This window comes from Seriola aureovittata, chromosome 21, assembly GCF_021018895.1.
Source record: "Seriola aureovittata isolate HTS-2021-v1 ecotype China chromosome 21, ASM2101889v1, whole genome shotgun sequence".
Classification (NCBI taxonomy): Eukaryota; Metazoa; Chordata; class Actinopteri; order Carangiformes; family Carangidae; genus Seriola; species Seriola aureovittata.
This window is the reverse complement of record NC_079384.1, coordinates 9,519,621-9,537,591: the sequence shown is the minus strand read 5'-3', so window position 1 is coordinate 9,537,591 and position 17,971 is coordinate 9,519,621. Positions and strand designations below refer to the sequence as shown.

At 39.8% G+C, this 17,971-nt stretch overlaps 1 protein-coding gene across 2 annotated transcripts in view; it reads right to left on the bottom strand.

The window, feature by feature from the left end:
* The window catches only part of LOC130162246 (protocadherin-15-like), a 162,871-nt gene that overhangs the window by 112,178 nt on the left and 32,722 nt on the right, over positions 1 to 17,971 (bottom strand). Inside the window, exons 3-6 of one of the 2 annotated variants that reach the window (XM_056365903.1) lie at positions 13,981 to 13,995; positions 13,162 to 13,227; positions 5,517 to 5,677; positions 4,775 to 4,930 (exon numbers count right to left, since the gene is read on the bottom strand). In XM_056365903.1, the coding sequence (XP_056221878.1) occupies positions 4,775 to 4,930; positions 5,517 to 5,677; positions 13,162 to 13,227; positions 13,981 to 13,995 (398 nt within the window). The remainder of the gene's footprint in view (positions 1 to 4,774; positions 4,931 to 5,516; positions 5,678 to 13,161; positions 13,228 to 13,980; positions 13,996 to 17,971) is intronic. The other variant, XM_056365902.1, reaches the window with a different exon arrangement.

Below are 17,971 nucleotides of genomic sequence, written 5' to 3'. Positions count from 1 at the left end.
CATGTTGTCAGACACAGAGACATTAAACAGCTCCTGTCCTACAGTGTTGTGTCTTATCTCTCGCAACTACCCTTGGTGTGTTCACAAGCATTTGGCCATACGGGATCTTGGTACCCCACTGTCTCTACAAAACAAACAGAAAATGACTTGCAGTTTTATGTTTACTGTGCTCAAATGGGGCTTGAGAAGGAAAATCGGCGTGCAGCTGTTTGTGCACATCCATTTGCACTGGAAATAAAACGAAACACAGACAGCATCCAACGTTCTGTCTATAGTCTGTGCCTCAGTCTTTTTCCATCTCACCACCGTGAATATTTGCTACACCTCATTGCCCCGTCTAATAAAAGTTTTAGATAAAAGTGGAAAATTGGGTGATAGAAAATTATGCACAATATGTTAAGAGTGCTTGTCACTTAAAAGCCAAAAGAGAACATTGACATCTTTACTTTTCCCTTTGATTTCAGGGAAATAAAATAATAATAAAAACAGAAACAGATTGGACCCAAATGCTCATGGTTATAAAATAATGAGTCACTGTCAAAATAGATTAGCCATAGCTTATTACACCTACTCTTTTCACAGTATAAAATTAACTAAATTAATGAGTAGTTATGACAACAGTAGAGCTGAGCTGCATGTAGCTGAGATGGAGCATTTTTTAATGCAATGAGCCATCACACTCACATAATCATCACAATGTTCATGTTTGCCAATTGCTTGTTCCTAATGTGCATTTTAAGTTCAAGCTAATTCAAATTGTATATTAAGACTTTTTTATGTTGAATAGTTTCTTTCAATTATAAATGTCAGCACCAGTGCTACTGAAGGCTAATTTGTAGCTAACTGATGTTACACTAGGTACATTAGCAACTGTTACTGTAGCATTAGCTGTTTCGCCCATGACCTTGCAAAATGTGTCATTTCAGCAGCTGGAGCAACAAAAAACTTTGAGTCAGATATGCACAATTGATGGTGGCACAGCAACAGAACATAAGGCTTAGCTATAAAATAATTTAAATATGATATGGTAAGCTCTTTTTAGTTAACCAATGTTTCATTAGCTGAAGCCAGCTATCATATCTCACACTGTAGATAGCCCATGTTTATTTCAGGTTGAAACAAACTAAACTTGCAGATGAAAAAAGAAAACATGATACTGTAGCGTCCACCAGGACGTGTAGGAAGGACAAGCGAAGCATTATCCAATTTAACCGTTTTATTACCGAACAGGATGGGTTACTGTCGGCCGTAACCACGCCAAAACAACAAACTCACCGGCATTAACTGTGCTCCAACTCAACAACAAAGTTCTCCTTCTCTCTAGCTCTCTCTCACTCTCCTGCACGCGCATACTCTCATACCTCATGCACTCGCACCCCTCCCCTACCTGTTCCACACCCACAGACCTGGCATTTACACAGAACATCTGAACATGTACAACATCATACAGGAACATTACTGCAGGGTCGCTACAATATATTTTGGAAAGTTGTCAGGACTATATACAGTCTAGACCATAAGTACAGTCATACAATTTTTTTGTTCTTCAGGTTTTTTGCTTCAATACATTCACTCTGACATAGAATAATTGATATTACATTAAAGTGCCAAGTCTAAGCTATAATTTGAGCAGGTTTACATCAATATAAAAAGAACTGTGAGGGAACTATAGACCTTTTAACACATGGTCCTGAAGGTGTATGGGTTGAAAAGTAACTGGACAGATGAAGTCAAACATATTTAATATTTTGTGGAAAATCGTTTGCAGTGAATGATTGCCTTAAGTCTTTGACTTTGACTCTCTGTGTTTGGTCTGATCTTCATCAGGTGGAATGCAGCTCAGTTTTATTAGAGATCCAATGACTGACTCGGCCAGTCGAGGATATTCCATGTCATCACCCTGAGAAGCTCTTTGGCTGCTTTGGCCGTATGTTTATGATCATTGTCCTTCTGAATAAATAAACGTTGTCCAATGTGTTTTGATGGATTTCTCTGAATCTGAGTGCTCTAAATGCCCCTGTACACCTGCACATTCATCCTATTGCTTCCATCAACAGTGAAATCATAAATAAATGCCAGTGTGCCTGTTCCACTGGCAGCCATAAATGTCCAATCCATAACTACCGCCATGTCTGACAGATGAGGTGGCGGCTTTGCTCCATGAGCTTTTCCACACATAGAGGTTGATTTTTGTTTCATCAGTCCATAGAACTTTGTTCCATGACTTTTTTTTGTGTGTTTTTCTGAACTGCAGCCTGGCCTTTCTGTTTTTGAGGTTTACCACGGCTTTGCATCTTGTGGTGAATCCGTTTAGGTTGTAGTCATGAAGTCTTCTCTCGGTCACTATGAGGGAAACATGTTCGCCTAACATCCTGCAGTGCATTCTTGACTTGCTGTGCAGTCATAAAGGGGTTTTTCCTCAAGCAAATAATTTTTCTGCTCACCCACAACACACCTACCAGGTCATTTGCCACATTATAGTTTTTCTGTGCTCACTTGCTTTTAATAGAATGTACCCAAGTGTTGATTTTGACAAATCAACTACCTTTGACATCTCTTTGATAGATGCTTTGTTGCTTTTTTTAGCCTTCTTATTATCTCCCTCTCTTGCATGGTCACCTCTTCACTCCTCAGACAACTCCACCTTAATCTAAATGGAAACTCTCAACTCTCAATCAACTCTACGCCACATGTGAGCTCTTGGGCATTTAGTGGCCAAATGTCCAATTACTTTTGAACCCTTGCAACTTGGTTGCAAGGTATGTGTTAAAAGGGCTATACCATCTATTTTACAGTTTTATTTTAACATTGTAATATATCTACTGGCACTTTAATGTTATGTCCATTATTTTACTTCAAATAGAATGTGCTGAGGCTGTCTGAATACTTATGGTCTTGACTGCATGTATGTAGTATGTATAATATACCTAGTGTATATGACATGTTTTCAGTAGCTTAAATGTCCATACAGTACACATCATAAATGCCACATTGGCCTTTGTTTACCATAACTCTGACTTTCATTTCTTCATTTCAATTTGCACATGTGCAACAAGATATAGTGACTCACTTTCTAGTAGCCAAAAGAGATGCTTGATATTCAGAAAGATGTTCAGTTTGATTTAAGTTTTTCTGAGAGAAATTCTCAGTCTGAGAGTTAAACACTTTCCACAGCACATGAAAGGAACAACTTTGCCAAGCATAAATTGCTGTGCTGTATTTTTTCAGCCATGTGCCTTGGGATCTGTGATTAGGTGTCAAAACAGAAGTCTAATCTCCAGACAGAACGAGAAACATTTGAGATTAAGTTTAATTTAGCTGCTGCACCAGTGATTTGTTACATCATTTCCCTCAACGGGGTTATCTCTGCCTCCCACTGATTTAACAATGGTCTTCAGAACGTCTTACGCTGTCGCTTTTGGATACGGCTCTAATGAAACAACTCCACACTCAGGCACTGGCTCCAGCTCATGAAATCAGCCACAGGGATCACCTTGTACCCGAGAACTTTCACAGTGAGCTCATAAATTGTGTCCTAGACATTCTCATAAATAACCATATTGCCTCTCTGTGTGTCATAATCTGTCTGCCTAACTTTCTTGCACTTAAAAATGCTTAGTTATAGACAACTAAAAGCAGGTTTAATGTGAATAAAGCTGGATGAACTCCTGAATTACTCTCTCAATATTAAATTTACTGCATTAGGTGGTGGGAGTTCTGGGGGCAACAGAAGTGAATCAGACAATAGCTGTCTGCCTAATGAGCAGACTTGCACTCATATATGAATAAATCTGCTTCTGCTTTTAAATTATTGCCAACATCGGAATAAATTTATTCACTTTTTTCTTAAATTATTGCCTCTAAACTGACTACATTTACCTTGGCCTGGCAGAGGAATCATATTTTAAATCTTTTTTTTTTTTACGATGCAGCTCCTAAATTGTATGGCGGTCATTGAAGTGAACTGAAGGAATCATTTTAGTAGGAATAACGAGAAACTGGAGCGCTGTAAGAGGTGGTGGGTTGGAGGAGGAGGAGGAGGAGGAAAGGAAACCAGAAATATATAGAGTGTGGCAGAGGAAAGGTGGGGAGGTTGAGGGTAGGTGACATAATGAAGAGCAAGAAGTTGTGTAGGGGCATGGAAGTAAGGGGTGGGTGGGGGAGGGAGGAAAGCTGCGAAAACAGAGGAGAGGCCAAGAAAGGAAAAGAGAGAGTTTGAGAAGATTGAATTGGACAGGCTGTGGAAAAGTGTATAATAAGATATTCTACTGGGTCTGCCTGTGCTGGCAGTAGGCTACATGTATCCTTGTCCAGTTTAAGTTTGAACCTCTTGTAGTTAAATTCTGCCTCCCTGCCTCATGGGAGGACGCACAAACTGTGCGACTGGCATTGTAAAGACTATTCTGGAAGCCTCCGAATAACAGATTTAGATCCTTTCCACAGCTGCCCAAAAACTCAGCTTTCTGCCTTTAGTCTGACAGCAAAATGCCATGTACAATACTGCTTAATGGGGTTTTTATTTAAAACACATTGCAATGTCCACCACTGCCAGGCTACATGTTCAGGGAGCAGCATGTAACACGTGGCCCCCGAAGGGCAGCACGGCTAAAAAGCTTGGTATAGTCTCACACTCATGACCGCAGCAGCAGTGCAGGATGGGCGCAATAGATTGTGTATGTTTATATGTGTGACACTGTGTGTGTGTGTGTGTATGTGTGTGTGTGTGTGTGTGTGTGTGTGTGTGTGTTTGTGTGTGATTTTGTGTGTGTTTTACCTCACTGACGGCTACATAGTATCTTGGCTGCTGGAAATGTGGCGCATTGTCGTTGCGGTCTCGAACAACGATGCGGACCTCATGTAAGATCACCGTGCCTATCAGCTCGTTGGTGCACTGAACCTGAACCACAATGGACTGAATATATGAGGGGGGCTGGGACAGAGAGGAGCAGAGGGACAGGTAGAGATTATTAGAATTTTAAAGGTACAGTAGTCGTACAGGTTAATAAATAATTCACTAGAAAGTAAAAGAAAAAAAATGAAACTAACACGCAGACGACTGCCAGCTTCTTGTATTATACTTTTTGTGCCAAATGAGAAATTGAAAAACATCTGCTGGATTACTTTACAGAGCAAAACAGCAGGAGGCTGATTCAGATTCTCACAACAGCAAATGCTGGAAAAAGTGAAAAAATGGAAATCTGCTTCCACCATATTTATCATCTGTAGTCAAGTGAAAAAAAGATAAACAAGAACCAAAGAAATAAGGAAGTATTGTCTTCATCTGTTGAAACAGCATGACGTTACATGTGGTCATAGTTTTAGATTCGGCAGCGGGACCTGTGCCTGTGTGATTAGGGACACCAGATTCATTAAGATTTCACTTTCTATCTCTATCTCAGACTAAGGAGCTAAACCAAGCAGAACAAAATAGTATTAATGAGTAAAACTGACAGAACAAAGAATGAGTACAGTATGAGCAAAGGCGAGACTAAAATAAAATAGTTCTGTTGCCTCACATCTCTATCCAGAACCCGTCCGGTGCTGTTGAGGTAAAGGGCCTGTTTGGAGGAGTCAAGAATCACCCAGTAGTCGTGGTTATCCCTTAGAGAAAGAGAGATGGTACGATCCGGACCCTCTGCCACGCCATTTATCTGCATGTTCTCCACCAATAACGTTCCTGGGAACAAAGTAAAAGTAACTGTATTAACCTAACAGTTAGATAGAAAGACACAAAGCCCAGAGTTCCAGAGATGAAACAGAGATGATGATTCAATAGAGAGATAAATGGTTTGGTCCTGGATTGAACTTTATTAGTAAAAGAAAAGAAAACAGAGTCCAAAGAGAACTCTCTGCTCCTCTTCAAGTTCAGGAGTATAAGTATATACCTCAAAATTATGTGTAGGTTGTAGCTGAGGTCAAGGGCAATTAGATAGAAAAGCAACACAAACAGTAAAAGAGAGAGAGTAAAAAGCATGTGGATTTCAGTAAAATTAAATCAAGTAAGCTAGACCAGATATGGAGGCTAATCTGTTTGCCTTCTCTATATCAATACATGGGATGCAATAACTGGGATACAATAAATGAAATACAAAATAAAATCAACATTTCAGAGAGAGAGAGAGAGAGAGAGAGAGAGCTGGTCTGCCAAGAAATGACATTTTCATCTGCATGATTTTCACAAAAAAAAAAACCTTCAGAATAAATAAAAGTAAACATTTTAATAAGACAGACGGTACAGATGGAAGAAAACCTGAGTCATTTAACACAGTCAACTGTGGCCAGTGAAGCGAGGGAATGAGGGGAATATTGAAAGACATAGAGAAAGAGAGAGGGAGAGAGACGGAAAGACAAACAGGGAGACGAGACATAATTTGAATGGAAACTGTCAGCTGTATATTTTCAAGCGATGCATATCTCTCGATCAATACAAACCCAGGAGGAGTTGTATTGGAGAAGGACGAGGGGGTCAAAGAAGTTTCAAAAGAAGAAAGAGAAAGCAGCCGGAGAATCAGATAAACATCTGAGTTTCAAAGATACTTCCTGACTTTATTGCTTGACTTCATTGGCTTTATTGACGGTGTCATTGAAAACCGCGAACTGCTGCAAAACGTGGCAAAAGTTTTCAACCATTTGCATTTGTATCTCAATATTAAAACATTACACTAACGCCAAAGCTGTGATTGAATCTACTGCTGGATTTTACAGATGTCAAGTGGCACTTTGGTATTAGTTTTAAGTCTTTTTATCTACTAAAATTCACGCGCTCATTCATATGTATAATCGCTTTCAGAAACTAATGTATGAAATGCACAGCTTTAACCTGTAATTTTTTAAGTTTACTGGAAATGATTATAACAGGTGAGATAGGGGGAAAACAACACTAGAGAAACAAAAAGTTTAACCACTTGACTCTGTGCAGCTCCAAATCATAAGAGACCCATTACTGGGCCCTGCACACTGAATTATTAATAAATAAAAAAAATAAAAAAAACTATTGTATGCGCGTGTGTGTGTGTGTGTGAGAGGGAGACAGCACAAAACCATCCTTCAGCACATTAGTAAGCATTGCAGGTTTTCAGCCTATGATATAGTTTTCTGTGTGCACGTGTGTGTTAATTTGTGTAAAACATTAGAATGTAAGTGGAGAAAGAGCCAAAAGCTTGTTCTGTGTCACCATCACAAATGAACCCACAAACCTATGTTGTATATGTGTGTGTGTGTGTGTGTGTGTGTGTGTGTGTGTGTGTGTGTGAGAGTGAGTGAGTGAGTGAGTGAATGAGTGAGTGAGTGAGTGAGTGAGATAGAGAGAGAGAGAGAGAGAGAAAGAGCGAGAGAGAGAGAGAGAGAGAGAATAGTCAGGATGAGAAAAGTTAGAAATGAGAGATAAAGGCAGAGATTTGGAGAGACAGAAAAGTTGAGGCAGCAGGCTGGATTGTGTTTGCTTGCTTGTGTGTGGGCATGTGTACATACGTGTGTGTGTGTTTGCTTGAAAATCATATTTTCCCTACATCTGCACACATTCAACAATATAAACACACACACGCACAGACACACACACTCTGAACTATCTCATATCTGATCTGCCAGACATAAAATTGGGTCATGGCCTTCTGTGCTACCATGGAAACCGTGTCAAATGCCTCGCTGTGATTCGCTGATGTTAAATAAACGGGGAAATTCAATGAAATTGGTTTCTTTATATGAAAAATGGGATAGAAAATGGAATTCATTAGGGGAAATTCATTCCTTGCTATCTCTCCTCGGGTTTTTCTGCTGCTGTCTTGCAAAATGAGTAAAAAAACAAAGTGCAGGTAAAGAAGAAGGAGAGAGAAAGTGCCTACACCTTGTGTAACTGATCTGTATCTAATTTAATTCCATAGAAGGTCTAATATAAATGGGCTCTTTTCACAGTGACCTCACTTTATAGGATGTGTGACTGAATACTGCACTCGGCAGCACCTGATTAAATTGACCCATGTGTTAAAGCGTACAGGCAGAACCTGCATGAAGCCACGAATGTGGTTGCAGCAACATCAAGATTGTCAGAGGAAAAAGAGGCAAAAATAGCAATTAGACAGTGAGAAGAATGAGAAAAATAGCATAGGAAAGTGGGGTGAGAAAGAGCGGGCTGAATGAGAGGGTGATAGAAATAAAGAATAAAGAGGATATTAGGAGAGAATAGAGAGAATATGAGCATTGTGGCGGCGCATTAATAGAATTTTTACAGGACATTAGCTTAACTGAATGTGGAGACACCGTTTGGGTGTCAGTCAGGTACAAGCTATGGACTGAAAAGTAATCATTATATCTGCCTGCTACTTCAGCTCTTGGCGAGGGAAGGAAAAAGGGATTCAGGGCGAACAACCGTAGATAGATGGAGAACAGAAGGAGCGAATGTAAACTGTTTATCCTGAGATAATTCAACGACAGAGCATACAGTCTGAAGGGACGTTTTTAAACAGATGAATGTTGACTAGAATATGTTAAACATAGAAAAACCAAACCAAAGTTGTTTTTACTCATTTATGTTTATGTTGGTGTTTGTTTTCTCTTCTGATAAATTTGCTTGCTGGTGTGAGTGTTGTGGACTTTAGCGACGCCGCCATAACTGAGTGGAACCAAACACATTTACACTGACACTGAGTGTAAAGATGTTTGGGGTAAGCACGGTTGGCAGTTTTCTCCCTCCGACAAATTAAGGTACACCAATGTGGAAGTTAATCCATCTCAAAACATTAGTTTGAAATTGGTTATGACACTTGCTTTGAAAAAAAATAAAATAAATACATAACAGAAATAAGCGATTTTTCTCAACCTCCACAATCTGGGTGGAAAGTACAACCCGCAGCCAGCATCACTTGCTAGCTTCTGATTATAAATCAACAAAATTTCACTGCATTAATTTCATGCATTGTAAGATTAAATACACAGTTTAATAAAAATCTGAAACCATGAAATTGTAAAAAGTATAATCTTGGCAATTACAGCTCAGCTCGGGAAAAATCAGCGGCACCCTGCAAGCAGACACCGGTCTTTAGCGGTCCTGAGTCGGCCCATTGTCGGCATTCTGCTCAGGATGCAAATGTGAGGATGTAATGGAGACGAATTAAAGTTAATTTCATGGAGCAAAGGCTTGTGGATTCTTTTTTTTTCCTGGTAAAGTTTATTGCTGAAGCAGCTGATAACAGAACACAGAACAGTTTTGCAGGTAAAAGGACGCCAAGCATTCTGTTTAAATTCCATTGAAGTGTTTTAGAGATGAACCATTTTTTCAATGGCCTTTTTAATGGCTCTATTTTCAACATGTAACAGGTTCTGCAGGATCTCCTGGTTGTATTCCGTGTCTTTTCACATATTGCAATTGGATTGAACAGGTTTAAAAATGAGTAATGGCAGCTTATTTACTTGCACTTTTTGACCCGGATTCCTCTGTAATTGAAGGTTTTATACTCTTTTACCCATGTTTAATTTACAGCTACATCACTGTGTTTGGATACCACCCTTCTGTCATGCTGCATTTACTTTCTGTGACACCTGTGTCACCAATCTCAATTCACTTGGAAGCGCTCACAGGCATTTCTTGTCACCGGTACCTCCAGAGGGTTGAAAGGAAGGAAAGTCGGCAATTGAAGGACAGAAAAGTAAATAAATGGCTTATTCTGTCTTAGCTCTTGCTATTGACAACACATCCTAGTTGCAACAATCTTCTTACAACACACACACTAGCATTGTAAATGTAGTCTTTCCGTTTTATCGCGTGGGAGAGAAATTAAGTAAATGTTTTTATGTGCACAGAACAAGCAGTAGTGCCTTGCTGGCGACACATCTACTGGGTCACTAGTGTGGACATTGTCTGCTAAATGATACATGTAATGCATCAGGGAAATGTTATTGTGCACATTATATTATATTATGTTATGTTTGTGAGGACCCCTGCTGAACTGTAGATACTGATGACTCTTTGCTAAATGTGTGTGTCGTTCTGTGCGTGTGCTGTATGTGTGTGCCTGTCTGTGTGTCCCACTCTCCCATTCCCACACATATCCACTCATTCTTATCACCCTTTTACTAGATATTATTAAAATCGCACTCCTAATTTCAATATTATCTTCTTTTATGACATTTCCCTGGGCTAGAAAAAATTTGCTCACTTGTATGTTGCCCCCCCCTTTTCATTCCTCAAGTCTCTCTCTCTTTTGCTAACACCACCCCTAAAGCTAGATTTTCTATTAAATCTGTAACACTATTTCACAGCCACAGAGCAATACATGGCATTACGCATACAAACCATTCCAATACTAAATTATTCTTCGACAACCCTGTTAGAAGGATTAGTGCTCGAACAGGCACAAACACATAAACACACAATCAGGCGAAGCATGCAGCACACATGCATTGTTGTTAGACACAATAAGACGGAGAAATAAACGCATGCATGTGTATGCACACATATGGCCACACGCGCGCACATTGTCGCTGCCCTAGCTTTCACTATAACAGGCCTCTCTTTCTAGAGTCTATTTAACAGATAATACAATTTCACAACCAAATATATTTCTTTATAAAAACAAACTTCCATTGTGATATCTTGAATTGAAACAAACCTAACTATTTTGCAGCTGAACAACAATGTTTCAATGCTAGGGTGTAATTTCCACTGGGGGGTGGGGCATTTTTTTCTCTCCTCACCTGTACAGCTTCAGCTGGATAATCCACTTAAATCTCTCTGAACAATATGTCCAGCTGTTGTAATCCAGATGAGCCAAAAGACGGGGTGATAAGGGTGTTGATATGCTTATCTGGGTTGCCTTATACTGTGTGTGCCTTGCAGGAATAAGCTTAACTGCAGCAGTTATTTACTGACTTTATATCGCCCTGGGTTTCGCCTCTCAGGCTACATACAGGCTATTGCTCAACCCTCTGTTATGCAGAGGTTGTACATTACCTGCAGACTGAGAGTATGACCTGCAGACTCTACTCGGGGCTGAAAAACACTTCACTCTCCTCTAAATGTTCTTAGAGAAAAAAAAGACTAATTAAAATATAGATGAAAGAATTCAATTTTTTCTTTTGACACTCAATATTCTCTTCAAATATACTAGAATATAAATCAAATAGAACATTTGATGAGTTAAAAAAGTTTTAACCTGCTGCAGAGAGAGAGAGAGAGAGAATACTACATATAATAAAATGCATAATGCATTCATGTAGCCTAAGTGATTTAATTCAAACAAACACACTGAAATATTAAAAAAAAGAACATTCTCTGGAGGAAGAAAGTAAATAATTACCTCTGAGGTTTCCTTGAGCAATTAACATCGTACATATTGTAAATAACAAATAAATCTTGTAGTTTATTGTCATGGACGGCCAACATGGGTGGCAAGGGGGAAATGCAAAACAAAGTCTTACATGTAATTACTAGTACAAGGCTGATATGTATACCAAGGGAACAGAAGAACACAGTAAAAATGGAGAACAGGAGGAATTAGAGGATGGATAGCTGCATAGTGATGAAGCCATCAATAACACATACAGACATGCCAGCAGGGTAGATGGAAGACACTGCTCTCCTCTCTGTCTGGTGTTGCTATGCTAATCTCTTTTTATGTCCATTAGGATTACTCTGATCAGGTCTCACTATTTAAAACCTTGCTGAAAAGACATGGCAAACTTTATGATAGGTCGCTGTCTATGGGCTGAGGATAAGAGTGTGATTTAACCATGCAGACCAACTTGTCTGTGTACATTTCACCTTCCCCCATCAGATTTGGTGGCCTCCCTCCAGGCCAATATACAACTTCATTTACTTGTGATTAAAGTAAGGATTAAACTCATCTATTAAAATGTGATATCTCCTCTGAACTTGTCAAAACAATCTGTTCATACGCACACACAAGCCTCCACTTAAACAGCTCTGAACAGACTCTGGGATTGTGTGTCTGGTTATATTCCTCCAAACAGTCTAAATGACACAGCCATCAAAACCAGAAGCCGATAATTAGCTTATACAGTGGGAGCTTACTAAACACACAGAGGATATTTCCTTTGGTGTTTAGATAAAAGGTGTCCGAAAACTCTGGCAGCCTTATTTTTGTTTTGTCAGGTGGTTGAGAAGAGAAGAGAAGAGAAAATAGTTGTGTATCTCATATATTCAAATTAGGTCCAACAAATGTCCAGCATCCAATACCCCGATACTGTCACATCTGTCTAAGTCAAATATTTCTTTGCAAAACAACTGCTTGCCAACATCAAGGTCTAGGAAACCAAAATAACCATTTATAAATTGAAATAAACAAATGAAAAAACATAACTTGGACTTAGGTTTGCTTTGAAAAAAAAGAAAACAGAGGGAAAACAGCTAATCTCAAAAACAAAACTTCTCATTTATTCAATCTGTACAAAAAACTGAAGTGTGAAATCGAGAATTTTTGGATCAACAGGATATTGTGTGTGGGACTGCTTCTTGGTTGTAGGTAGTAACTTCCTGTCAGGCAACCAGTAGAGACTCCAGGTACGGATTAAACAAACGAGATACAGCACATTAATTAGTGAGCTTTAGGGTGGCTCTTGTTGTGTTTGGACAGAGCGAGGCTAGCAGTTTCCCTCATGTTTTTCCAGACTTTATGCTAAACTAAGCTAACCGACTGCTATCTGTAGCTTCACATTTACACAAAGAATGGTATAGATTTTCCACTACAACTCACGGCAACAGAGCATATAAGCGTATTTCCCAAAATGTCATACCATTCCTTTAAGCAAGCAGTTTTATGAATGGCAACATTATGTAACACAAGCATGCACTCATAGAGAGAGACGCAGAGAAACTCTTATCTTTTTGTTGTTTACGCTAATACACAGTGATGTAGCTGAAATTGAATGACCTGATGTCTTATCCTCTGCAACAGGGATCAGACTCCGCTCGCACAGACCTAATGAATATGAATGAGTGTAAGGTACCTGCCATGCCAATCAGCAGCTGCTGAAAAGGTCAAGATCATCTAGCAATGTTTGTTTAACGTATCGTAAAAAAGGTGATGATTATCTTAAAAATTTAAATTCCAACAAAGTCTTCCCTTGTCTTGTCTGAGGTGACAGAAATCTTTAAACCAACTCAGAATGAAGTCAAGAATGAAGAAGTAAAAGAAATGAACACTTTACCGTTGGGGCTCTCTTCGTCTATGGCAACGATGGTAGCAGGAGGACCTGACCGAGACAGTTTACATTCTGGGAGAGTGAAAAAGTAAAATAGTTAGCATTGATACAGTCTGAGGATTCGCTTCTTTATATCCATTTTATAAAAGCTTGAAATGTAAAATGTCATTGTGAAGCGTATGGATGATTTCACTTCAGTAATGTAAGTATTTCAAAGGAAATGTTTTTAAATGGCTTTTTCCCCTTTTAAAGATAAGTGGCTGCTGCAATCACTCTGTAAGTTTAACTTTTGAAATGGAATTGAACTTTGCACAGCACTATACATGCTTTACACACACACACACACACACACACATATATATATAGATATATAGATACACCTGCGTGTATGTGTATCAGAGATGGAGAATGGTTAAGAGAGGCAACAACAAAGACCTGAAAAGAGTGAAGGTGAAAATAGGGGAGGAGTGGAGAAAAGGAGTGAGGTGTAAGGGGTAAGGGGTTAAAGGAAGGAATAAAAAAAATGAGGGGACACAAAATAAATCCAGACAAAAGAAAATGATGATGGACTGGACAGAGACTCTTTTTCAAGACAGAGACAAAAAGAAAAACAACAATATGTGATTTTTTGAAAAAGTAAAAATAAAATGCTGTGAGGATGACACATCTGTAGTGAAGAATAAAAGCTCGGTAGATCTATGTTTTCACCGATAATGACGGGCGTAACCTCCTACAACCATCTCGGCAGGGTTAGCAGGGGTTAATAAACTAGCAAAGTGACTGAATACACTGTTAACAGAGGAAGAGAAAGGAGATAGTTCTTACCCTCATATTGCCAATCTGCCAAAAGAAACAGCCATATCCCATCAGGAGGGAGGAGAAGAGGAGAGGAAGGAAGGACGTAGCAACCAAGGAAGGAGGAAAAAGAAGAATAAGAATAAGAATTAACCTTCAGAGAAAAAAAAAGGGAGGGGGGTCAAACATGAAATGCAGTAAGCAGAAAAACATGGAAGTAGACATAGAAGAGTGTGTACAAGCGATTAATAAATGCGAATGTGTGTTTGCATGTACAGTACACAAATGCTGATGTGTTTATCTCTATAAGCTTCTCCACCTGCATTCAAAGCCACCACCTACACTTACTGTATTTACTATGTGGAGAAATCATTCTTAGCCTGAGCTGGAGGCTTAAAATGGTCCCATTCAGGGGGAGGATTCTCCCTTTATCCCGGTGTCCTTGCCAGGATACAGGAAATACAAGAACACCCACATTCACCAGACAGGGCAACATTATTGTTCGGCTCTCGAGGATAGTTGGGAAGAATCCCACGGGAAGGCTGAAAGACGGATATCTGCTCACCTAGAAAATAGACTTCATGGAACAATGATCACACCATCTCTCTCTCTCTCTCTCTCTCTCTTCGCCTCCATGATTAAGCTTTACAACTGTGTGACATTATAGATTATCTGAGGATTCATTGTTTCTTGTTTCTTGCGAGGAGAGACGGTATTGAATGTTCCCAAATATAGATTAAACTGTTCTACGGCTCCGAATTAGCTTATCTTTGTGCTGAAAATGATTGGGTTTCCAATTTGTTACATTGCAAAGGCAGAGAATGTTTTCTTAGCTCACAGGCATGCTGATTTAAAACTGACCACTCAGACCAAATACTGGATTACCTCCACCTCCGTTTTTTTTTTTTTTTTTCAATCCAGGAAATGTGACAAAAGTGAGGAGGTTGGTGCAGACAGCTGGATGTACACAGAACAAGGCTTTGACCCTAAAGAGTAAGGCTTGTTTTCTGCATCCCACATGTTGTTGGTTTAGATGAAATAATGCTGGCTAGTGTAGATGGTGGATTCTAGTCTTTATGCTAAACTAAGCTCCACTCTTAATGCACAGTCATGAGTGTTGATCTGCTCATCTGACTTTCAGAAAGAATACAAAGCAGAATATTTCCCAAACTATTGCCTTACAGTCAGTGCTGTAATATGTAACAAAGACCCGATACAATGATCAGGTGGGGCCTCATTGATGGCTGGATCAGGTCTGTATCATTGCAGCTAGATAGATAATTAGGAGAGCTGCTTAACTTAGCAACGTAGTTCAACCACCACAGCCAGACAGAGCAGCAGCTGTGTTCACAGCCTATGGCTCTATCCTGTTCGGAGCACAGCCTTTTGAAAGGAGTAACGAGCAATAAATGCATCATGTAAAGTGTCACTTCAGCTCTCTGTTCTGTAGTAACTGCACAGTGCTTCCCTGAAATGGCAGTTGGTCCTGTCCAGTTATAATGCCGGGCAGGAACAGCACACTAACTGTTTATGTGGAGCAGGTGGAATGTGAAAAATATTGTGAGGGAACGTAAAGCGTACCTCTTTACCCTTTTGAAGCTTTTCTAAGGGCGCATTTCTAAGGGTGCATCTCAGGTTAGCAATCCAGAAAGATGCATGAGCCATGGAACAATAGTCACTAGTTACATCACACTCTACCAGCTGGCCTGTGTGTGTGTACTTGCATGTGTGCGAGTGTGTGTGAACGGCAGATGACAGATGTGTATCCCCTGCTTGACTGCCTTTTTATCCTTCAGTGTAAGCTGATGCCCCTCATCTATTACTAACCAGCCATTTGTTCTCTATGGGGCATCTCTTGTCTCTCCCTCTCTCCCCTTGGTTTCTTCCCTCCTCTGTCTCTTTTCATCTGCCTCCCTCTCTCCACCTGTCAGTATGCTTTCTCCCTCAAATCATAAAAATTAAATGGGATGAAACAGTAAACAGCCTGGGTTGTAATGCAAAGCGACGGATGAGCACAATGCGATCTAGAAATGAAATGAGCTAAAGCTGAAAACAGGTAATGTTAATTTAAAGTCCAATCTCTTTGCGTCTTCAGTAAATTTGAAGAAACTGTAAAATCACTTCCTTCAAGTATAATCTTGATTAAAGGAAATGTGTCCACATAATTGCACAAAAGTTTAACCAAAGAGACTAAATCAATCAAGATACCACACGTGGTTAGCAGGTGCTATACTAAACCACACAATGCTGCTCTGCAGAGAACCCCACCAAGGACAGAAACTCAGGATGAAATGTGAATTGCACTGAAATGCAAATCCTCTGGTCCTCTCTCAAACAAGTCACAGGTATATTTCCTCACAAGAGTACACTTGTTTGTATGAGATATCCAATAAAAGTGTTAGTGTTCTCTTGTTTGCAGGTACTCATCCCCCTTAAGTGTCTACTCATGCTCACCCTCAAAAGTTTACCCGTGTATTTCTTCTCTCGTTGATATGTACTTGTCTTCCTGCAAGCACTCACTTCTTGTCTGATAAGCGTGCACTTGTTCTCTCCTCTTTCAAAGTTTCTGCAAAAAATAATCACTGGAATAGCTTTGTGCATGGGCAAGTGAATAAATCCATCTAATGCCAGGTTTCTGTCAAGCTGATGAAAAGCTCCATAGAGACCTGTGTGAAGGGAGCAAGGGTGAAGCATTCAAGGTGTGGACCAAAGAAAAAAAAAAAAAAAGACTTACAACTTTGAAATAGACCTCTCTGTTCAGACAATATCACAGGTAGTCAATCTGAAAAGCTCGGCCTGTTTCAGATTTATTATCCATCCAATGCCTCTTTATTTAAACCTGCTGTGTAGCAATCAATATCCTCTTTATTTACTATTCAAATTCTTTCCATCTAAATTTGGCAGGCACAATAAGCAGGTACAGGTTGCCAAGGGTGGTAGAAAAAAAAACAAAACCTCCCCTTTGAAAACAAAGTCGACCGGGGAGGAAGGAGAGAGACAGAGATAAGTGACTGTGACTGCAGCCTGAAGACCACAGCAATCACCCGAGAGTCCAAACAGAGCTTGAGCTTCTTGAAAACAACTATTGTTGTTCAGTACACACAGACACACAGCTTAGCAACTGTCTCCATGAGACACACACACACACACACACACACACACACACACACACACTGATTAGGGAGCTGCTTCTACAGAACACAACTCCATGCATACATTCACACTGCTTTACACAGTTTACACATTTGGAGCCCATGTGCCTGTCTGCACTCACACATGCTAGAGTTACCATAAAATATACATGCTCAGACTGTGACTCAATGAGGGCACCTGGACAATGCTGATCGTGTGTTTGTATGTGTGTGTGTGTGTGTGTGTGTGTGTGTGTGTGTGTGTGTGTGTGTACCAAGCCAGGATTCATTGCTTATGTAGACTGAGTCATTCCACCAAGAAAAGCTGTCACACTGCCAACAACTAAGGAATTAATATCAGCGTTTAATGTTGTGTTATTGTCACAGTATTAAAGGAGAAGTTCAACATTCTTTGAGCCTCTTTAAAATCACAAATTGTTGTCGTCACACTTCAGTGTTTGTATGGATTAAAAAAACATATTAATGCATACCATACATTCGAAAGTAATTCTGAAGAAAACCTGTATATGTATCTAACATACGTGTGGCATAGCAATGGAACAAAGTCGAGGTGGACCAGAAGGACATGCTCAGAAATAAAATGTGAAAACTAATTGTAGCTGCAGTTCATATAATCCAATAAGAAATTAGTGTGTGAGTGTCAGTGACAGATGACATGGACTAGCATGAAGTATTGGCCCGCTGAGGATGGTTTTCTTCCCAAATGACAGTGGAGAATATCACAGGCATCCCTGATCCATCTGAGCCATGGCACTGGCCAGCCTCCACCGAAATAATTGACTCATTTCATCTGATGATGTTTGAGATTGGGCCTGTGACTGATGCACTGTGAGCCCAATATCACAGGACAGAAAAAAGCAGCATGTGGT